This window comes from Salvelinus namaycush, chromosome 30 (assembly GCF_016432855.1).
Source record: "Salvelinus namaycush isolate Seneca chromosome 30, SaNama_1.0, whole genome shotgun sequence".
Taxonomy (NCBI): Eukaryota; Metazoa; Chordata; class Actinopteri; order Salmoniformes; family Salmonidae; genus Salvelinus; species Salvelinus namaycush.
The window spans coordinates 28,051,210-28,060,125 of NC_052336.1; the positions used below are offsets into that span (position 1 = coordinate 28,051,210).

The following is an 8,916-nucleotide window of genomic DNA, read 5'->3' on the forward strand; positions in this document are numbered from 1 at the left end:
CCATAATGACACAGCATTTTTGTTAATAAAACAAATAAATAAAATGAAATGTCACATTTACATAAGTATTCAGACCCTTTACTCAGTACTTTGTTGACGCACCTTTGCCAGTGTTTACAGCATCGAGTCTTTTTGGGTATGACGCTACAAGCTTAGCACACCTGTATTTGGGTAGTTTCTCCCAGTCCGGGCTCTAGCAAAGCCACTCAAGGACATTCAGAGACTTGCCCCGAAGCCACTCCTGCATTGTCTTGGCTGTGTGCTTAGGGTCGTTGTCCTAAGGTGAACCTTCGGCCCAGTCTGAGGTCCTGGGCGCTCTGTAGCAGGTTTTCATCAAGGATCTCTTTGTACTTTGCTCCGTTCATCTTTGCCTTGATCCTGACTAGTCTCCTAATCCCTGCCGCTGAAAAACATCCCCACAGCATGATGCTGTCACCACCAAACTTCAATGTAGGGATGTCGCCAGGTTTCCTCCAGACATGACGCTTGACATTCAGGCCTAATCGTTCAATCTTGGTTTCATCAGACCAGAGAATCTTATTTCTCATGGTCTGAGAGTCTTTAGGTGTCTTTTGGCAAACTCCAAGTGGGCTGTTATGTACCTTTTACTTAGGTGTGGCTTCCGTCTGGCCACTCTACCATAAAGGCCTGATTGGTGGAGTGCTGCAGAGATGGTTGTCCTTCTTGAAGGTTCTACCATATCCACAGAGGAACTCTAGAGTTCTGTCAGAGTGCCCATTGGGTTCTTGCTCACCTCCCTGACCAAGGCCCTTCTCCCCTGATTGCTCAGTTTGGCCGGGCAGCCAGCTCTAGGAAGAGTCTTGGTGGTTCCAAACTTCTTCCATTTAAGAATGATGGAGGCCACTGTGTTGTTGGGGACCTTCAATGCTGCAGACATGTTTTGGTACCCTTCCCCAGATCTGTGCCTCGACACAATACTGTCTCGGAACGCTAAAGACAATTCCTTCGACCTCATGGCTTGGTTTTTGCTCTGACATACACTGTCAACCGTGGGACCTTATATAGACACATCTGTGCCTTTCCATGTCCAATCAATTGAATTTACCACAGGTGGACTCCAATCAAGTTGTAGAAACATCTCAAGGATGATCAATGGAAACAGGATGCACCTGAGCTCAATTTCGAGTCTCATAGCAAAGGTTCTGAATACTTATGTAAATAAGGTATTTTTGTTTTTAATTTTTTAGAAATATGCAAACATTTCTAAAAACCTGTTTTCGCTTTGTCATTATGGGGTATTGTGTGTAGATTTCTGAGGATTTGCATTATTTAATCCATTTTAGAATAAGGCTATAACGTAACAAAACGTGGAAAAAGTCAATGGGTCTGAATACTTTCCGAAGGCACTGTATATATATAAATAATAGCCATTAGAATATCAGTATACAGTTACCATAACATCAGGTTAACTTTGGCCTGTATACTATTCTATTCGATAATGGAATTCTCTAAATGTAGGCATAAGTTAATTGCAAGTAGTCCGTTAAGTCAATACTTTGAAGACAGGTCAAAATCTTTCCATTTTATATAATTTGTTATCCCTGTTTTATTATTTTTTTGCTTTGCATTCGCTTTGAGATGTTATTAGGTGAGGTGCTCATCAGGTGCAGGATGCATGTGCCCCATGTGTCTTTCGATCTGGTTGCATAGTAGACGGTCAAATGATATCAATGGCATTTTGGAGGGTTACCTTCGATAGATGGCAACAGTTGCATTTGACCATCCCAGTGTTAGAAGTGGTGGTGGCTGAGGTGCGTAGTGACCCGTTCTATCCACTGGGGGATGATCGAGCTCTGCCTGCGCTGCGGCACATGCTCGACTTGGACGAGGCACAACTCCTCAATAACACGCACAATGGGAAATTGGGGAGGTAGAGGCAACGGACAGATGTGTGATGCGCTTACTTAACCGTGGGCGATTTCACATATCAACATAAACTTTTATTTGCCCTCTCTCCGACGCAGCTTCTTTGACCAGGCTGAGGTATTGATACTCGCTAGACCTGCGTTTTATATATATTTTTTGCTGCCAGCACCGATGCAGCGGCGGATCTTTTTTTCGGGAATGGGGGTGATACTCAATAGACAGATCCTGTTGAATTGAGACAAGACAACGCCGAGACGCGTCCAAAAAGTGTCATCCCTCGAGTGCAATCGAACACAGATGTATAGGTGACATGTTCGCCGGTTGGATACGTCGAGGGATTTTAATATTCCCAAAACAAGATGCGAAATTGGGCAAACCAAGGAATTGCATCCTCACCTACAGCACATTTTGTAAGGTGCTGAGACGATTTCGTTCGGCCTTTATCAAATGTAAGTGGAATGTCTAAATGAATGAAGGTGGGGCATTTTTTTAACAGAGTGAACACAATTTCGTGCGTAATTTAAAGAATGTTTACACAGACTAATGTTGCAGTTATCATGCGTTGTCTCCTGTTGCCATGTTAGTTATTATTATTAGTATGATTAATTATTAATTCGTGTTATAAATATTTTCATTATAATTACTGTTATTTTTAGACTTGTGTTCTCTGCTCTTAAGTTGGTGATGCGTACGTCGGCTATAGTGCATGCATCGCCCAAACAGGGGACATGCATTTGAATACATGCATTTGTAGGTTGTCTAATCGAACTGCTGTTTCTCCCTTGCAGCTGCTGAAGACGTCAGAGGAATAAAGTCATTCAGAATCACTGAAGGTGTACAGCATAAAAGGGCCGGTTTTCTCATCACCTAAAATGGCAACCAGGAGAGACCACGAAAAGGCAAAAATGCCGTATTTCTGCAAGTACTCACACTGGAGTTAAGCACCTGATGGACAAATTAGGTGGTTTTGTGAATATATTGTCCAATATCTGGTGATTTAATAGGCTATACATTTGAAAAGCATAAAAGGTCTACCCATCTACAGCCTATATTCACTTGGCTGTAATAATGATGTCATAAAATACATGAGGAGTCCGTTTACAAAAATATATTCATGTGATTTATGTCAACGACAATGTGAACTATATTCCAAAAATGGACCTTTAATTACGCATTCTTAACTCACCTACGCCTCACTGAATAACACGTGCCTGCTATCTGTCAAAGCAGGATCAACCAACCTGTGCGCCCTTTGCTACAATTTGCTACTTTCCATTGTCCTACACGAGTCGTCGCTAAAGGGATTATATCATTCACTCAGAACTGAATTTACACCCTCCTCAAAATGGAGTTTGCCATGATAGGTGCAGATAATGGGTGCAAAACTCGACTGCCTTACGGGTATGCTCGCGCACGGGAAAGGGAGCACGAAAGGGAGAGACAGGTACAGCAGGCAACAGCCGCTGCGGAAGGTGCAGCAAGTGGAGAGGTAGGGGAGTCCTCTGGCCATCTCCTTAACAACCACCAGCAGCATCAGTCTCGCACCGCCTCCTCATCAAATGCCAACAACAGTAGCGGCAGTACCGCCTCGCGCCCCTCCTCCTCGCAACAGCCACAGCAGCACCACCATGAGTCCGAGCAGCAGGTTCTCAGAGAAAGGAAAAAACAGCGCGGCGTAGGACGTTGGAGAAGGAGTCGCCAGACTCTCGGTGGGGACTTGCGCCACTCGGAGTTGGCGCTACTTGGATCAGAGGAGGATATGATAGAGGAGGACGAGGCGGAAGGCGGAGAAGAGGAGGACAGGGGAAGCAAGAGTTCCAGTTTTCTCTGTAATATGGATGATGAAGATACTGTCTCACTCACAGACAGACGTCCCCAATCAGGATACGCAAATGTTTACAGCGAGTATGGGTGCTGCGAAAGAGTTGTTATTAATGTGTCCGGACTAAAGTTTGAAACTCTACTTAAGACTCTCTCACAGTTTCCTGACACTCTTTTGGGAGACCCGGACAAACGAATCAGGTACTTCGACCCTCTAAGGAACGAATATTTTTTTGACAGGAACCGACCAAGCTTCGACGCAATTCTTTATTATTACCAGTCAGGGGGGCGATTGAAGAGACCCCAAAATGTACCGTTTGACATCTTCTCTGAGGAGGTGAAATTCTATGAACTCGGAGAGGAGGCAATACTGAAGTTTCGGGAGGATGAGGGTTTTGTCAAAGAGGAAGAGAAACCCTTACCAGAGGACGAGTTCAAACGCCAAGTTTGGCTTCTTTTTGAATACCCAGAGAGCTCACAACCTGCGAGGGGGATTGCAGTCGTGTCCGTTTTAGTCATCGTAATATCAATAGTCATTTTCTGTATGGAAACGTTGCCAGAGTTCAGGGACGAAAAAGAATACCTTAAACCACGAGACAATTCGACAGAACCTCATGGACAGACCCCTTTTAACGACCCTTTTTTCATTGTGGAGACGGTGTGCATTATTTGGTTTTCATTTGAGATTATAGTGCGCTTCTTTGCAAGTCCAAGTAAAACGGATTTCTTTAAAAACATTATGAATACTATAGACATTATATCGATTTTGCCTTATTTCATCACGCTCGGCACAGATCTTGCTCAACAGCAAGGCAAAGGGGACCAGGCAATGAGTTTTGCAATCTTGAGAATAATCCGCCTTGTCAGAGTCTTTCGCATATTTAAACTCTCCAGGCACTCCAAAGGACTGCAGATCCTCGGACATACCCTCCGCGCCAGTATGAGGGAACTAGCGCTTCTGATTTTCTTCCTCGTTATTGGTGTTATTTTGTTCTCAAGTGCAGTGTACTTCGCGGAGGCAGACGAACCCGCGTCTCAATTCACAAGTATTCCCGACGCTTTTTGGTGGGCTGTCGTCACTATGACCACGGTCGGATATGGAGACATGAAACCGATTACTGTCGGTGGCAAGATAGTGGGCTCGCTCTGTGCCATAGCGGGTGTGTTAACCATAGCTCTTCCAGTGCCCGTCATTGTATCCAACTTCAATTACTTCTACCACAGGGAGACTGATAATGAAGCAGACCCGCCACCGGTTGTCGAAACCCCACCACCTGCCTGCCCCTATTTCCCCAACTTTCTAAAAAAATTCAAAGGGTCCCCCTCGGGCTCTTCGCTGGGTGATAAAGCGGAGTACATGGAGATGGAAGAGGGGGTAACGGAGTCGCTGTGTGGGGTGGATACAAGCCTGAGTAAAGGAAACGGGACAGACATTGGCAGGAAAAACAGTACAAGTTCAAAGTCACAACAGACTGACGTGTGATGACAAAAAAAAATATTATTCTCGTGAAGAAAGATATGCTGTCATATCACACACACATAGGTGGTCAGACTCACACAAGTGCGCACTTGCGCGCATGCACACACACTTTATATTTAGCTAGATCTTGGGAAGCTCAAACATGGTGTTTTATTTTGCCATGTGGCTGCTTAGAGGAATATAGGCCTACGGAAAATAGACGCCCAAATCAAAAGCTTTATAACTATTATGACCAATGTAATCCGATGATATCAGATATAGGCTACCTATCTGGGTCTCGTAAACCTACAAATGAAATCGAAAATATTTAAGGGACAGGCTATGCATATGCACTTTATGAGTTTCATTTGTCAATAATGGAAGGGGAGATATAGTTATTGTTTTGCTGTTATGCGATAAAGTCAAAGTTTATAGTAGGCCTAGTTTGCACTATTGTAAAAGCTTGTTTGAGACGCTGACTTTCAAGAGTGATAGACTTGGAAGTAATATTGAGAGACAGAAACTGTAGGACATATGGCAACCTAGACACCCTTCGTCTGGCATAATGAGTATTGAGATGTTTTTTATTCTGAACAATAATCAATTCTTATTGCGTTTCAGTGTAGGTCTAACCCCCTCTGTGTACACAATAAAATAATCATTCAATATCGATCGGAAATATTGAAATACCTAAATCATTTGTGAGATTCTTGAGTAAATGAGCATGAAGCCTATTTTGGCAGCACACTGAGGTCAACAAGTGAGACGCTTGGCAAGCAACATTCTTTGCAACGATTAGGGCAAAATAAAGCCTTGTATTGACCGACCACCGAGGCGAAGCACAGGAATTACCACACCGGCTGTCATGAGAGGTCCTGCACGGATATCTTGCGCGACTACAACTCCGTCCCTTTAAAACCACCTCAAACTAACTGACAATATCCCTTTACACGGACGTTGACGGAAACTTATTTGGGGGGAAAAAATTACTGTCATCATGGAAACTTTGGGTTTGTGAACTTAATCTCTTGTTCGCTGGTCCTAGTGCACATTTCTCTAAAATGAGAAAGGAAGGTCTGTTGGTCATCCCAGAAAGCACCAAGATCTCCAGCAGGCGGTTGTTTTCCAAGGTATGTTCACCCTTTAAATACAATCACCATGTGATGTGGTTTTCTGTATATGAGCTTGACACACACACACAGAGATGTCACCGTACACATGTGACGCACTCTGGAACCATTTGGAGACATTCCAAATGAATTGATGAAAGACCTAGTTGCTTGCTGCATGTTTTTGAATCAGGTCAGGTACTGTCATACTACACCCACATGTTTAGAAGGATATACATACATTTCGAACTATATTCAGTTACGCAACAATCCAAAAAGTAAGATATGCGCGTGCGTAAAGGGATTTGACGCACTTTTTTCATTGACGGTAGTGATGCCATTAAATATGAATAGACTAGGCCAACTGTATCAAAACAAAGGATAGTGTGCTGCACAGGCCACTACTAGCCTGCTGATAGCATTAATTTAATTTGTCACCCGAAACTACTTGGTTGTACAGCCCCAATACACACACTCTTGATGTTGACAGCATTGATACTTTTGGGGCCCTGACATTCTGCCTAATATAATAATAAAATATTTAAAACTGAGTTGTACAAAGCAATATTTGTATATTCTCTGCACTCAGATCTCTGTGTCTTTATCCAGAAAACCTGTCATCGCCTGTCAGACAAATACATTCACTGGTATTCATTGTTCTTTTGAAACGGTACATCCAGACACACAAAGCGGCTGGCTTAATGTGTTTTGTTACTGCCCCAATACACTGTAATTAGTTATGTTAAAAAGTTGCTGTGTAGCAAATCCTCATCAAAAAGGTTACTCAGCATCTGCTTGCCGTTTCCCCAGCATGGCATCAATGCCTTCGATTTAAATTTGTTTTACTTGACACATGGAGTCATAATGGTTACGCTACCCGATTTATGACAACGAAATGGTAAGCCTGTGTCGGCTACGGATACTGCTTGCCATCAAGCTTGGTTAAAAAGAGGTTGGGACATCACATGGCAATGTTAAGTCAGATGTCAAAAGTTTACATTATTATGAGTGTGTTTGACCTCTGATGTCATGTGTAAGACAGTCTTTGCAGTGTCCATTGTTACCATACACTCACCACATATGATGAGTAGGATAAATTAGTGTAAGATTTTCCGATTTTCATGGGGTTTCCTCATCTCCAGGCATCAATTCAAAGGATTGGCTGTTGCCATATGCGATCTTTGGGGACCCTGGCAAGTCCCCAAAGGTCGCATTCGCGTTTATCGTTTATTTGGTTTAGTGAATTTCCCCATTGAGGCTGTATGTACAACCAGTCTGACTGAAGCTACGTACTGTTTGTGTGGAATACTCTGTGAACCTACAGAGTGGGTCAGATCTGATCAAAAAGATAAACACACTTCACTTAGCACAAAGTTATCTCTCCCTTTTATGTTTTATTCCATTGGGAATAATAGGTACAAACTTTGCTCTGATTCAAAAACATAGTAAATGTATGTTTGGGCCTTCTCTAGTACAGTTTATGTTATACAGTATAATACAATATAAACTCAGCAAAAAAAGAAATGTCCTCTCACTGTCAACTGTGTTTATTTTCAGCAAACTTAACATGTGTAAATATTTGTATGAACATTACAAGATTCAACAACTGAGATATAAACTGAACAAGTTCCACAGACATGTGACTAACAGAAATTGAATAATGTGTCCCTGAACAAAGGGGGGGGGGGGGGTCAAAATCAAAAGTAACAGTCAGTATCTGGTGTGGCCACCAGCTGCATTAAGTACTGCAGTGCACTGTAACGCACAGCGTTGAGATTGCCTGCAATGAGAACAAGCTCAGTCCGATGATGCTATGACACACTGCCCCAGACCATGATGGACCCTCCACCTCCAAATTGATCCCGCTCCAGAGTACAGGCCTCGGTGTAGCGCTCATTCCTTCGACGATAAACGCGAATCCGACCATCACCCCTGGTGAGACAAAACCGCGACAAAAGCACTTTTTGCCAGTCCTGACTGGTCCAGCGACGGTGGGTTTGTGCCCATAGGCGACATTGTTTCCCGGTGATGTCTGGTGAGGACCTGCCTTACAACAGGCCTACAAGCTCTCAGTCCAGCCTCTCACCCTATTGCGGACAGTCTGAGCACTGATGGAGGGATTGTGCGTTCCTGGTGTAACTCGGGCAGTTGTTGTTGCCATCCTGTACCTGTCCCACAGGTGTGATGTTCGGATGTACCGATCCTGTGCAGCTGTTGTTACACGTGGTCTGCCACTGCGAGGATGATCAGCTGTCCGTCCTGTCTCCCTATGCGCTGTCTTAGGCGTCTCACAGTATGGACATTGCAATTTATTGCCCTGGCCACATCTGCAGTCCCTATGCCTCCTTGCAGCATGTCTAAGGCACGTTCACGCAGATGAGCAGGGATCCTGGGCATCTTTCTTTTGGTGTTTTTCAGAGTCAGTAGAAAGGCCTCTTTAGTGTCCTAAGTTTTCATAACTGTGACCTTAATTGCCTACCGTCTGTAAGCTGTTAGTGTCTTAACGACCATTCCACAGGTGCATGTTCATTAATTGTTTATGGGTCATTGAACAAGCATGGGAAACAGTGTTTAAACCCTTCACAATGAAGATCTATCTATTTGGATTTTTACGAATGATCTTTGAAAGACAAGGTCCTG

The 8,916-nt window shown here is 43.6% G+C and overlaps 1 protein-coding gene across 1 annotated transcript; it reads left to right on the plus strand.

The window, feature by feature from the left end:
- The first annotated feature begins 3,232 nt into the window (after window positions 1–3,232).
- LOC120025085 (potassium voltage-gated channel subfamily A member 1-like) lies at window positions 3,233–5,191 on the plus strand. Its single transcript, XM_038969520.1, has one exon. It carries the CDS (start codon window positions 3,233–3,235, stop codon window positions 5,189–5,191), a length of 1,959 nt encoding a protein of 652 aa, XP_038825448.1.
- The last annotated feature ends 3,725 nt before the right edge of the window (window positions 5,192–8,916 follow it).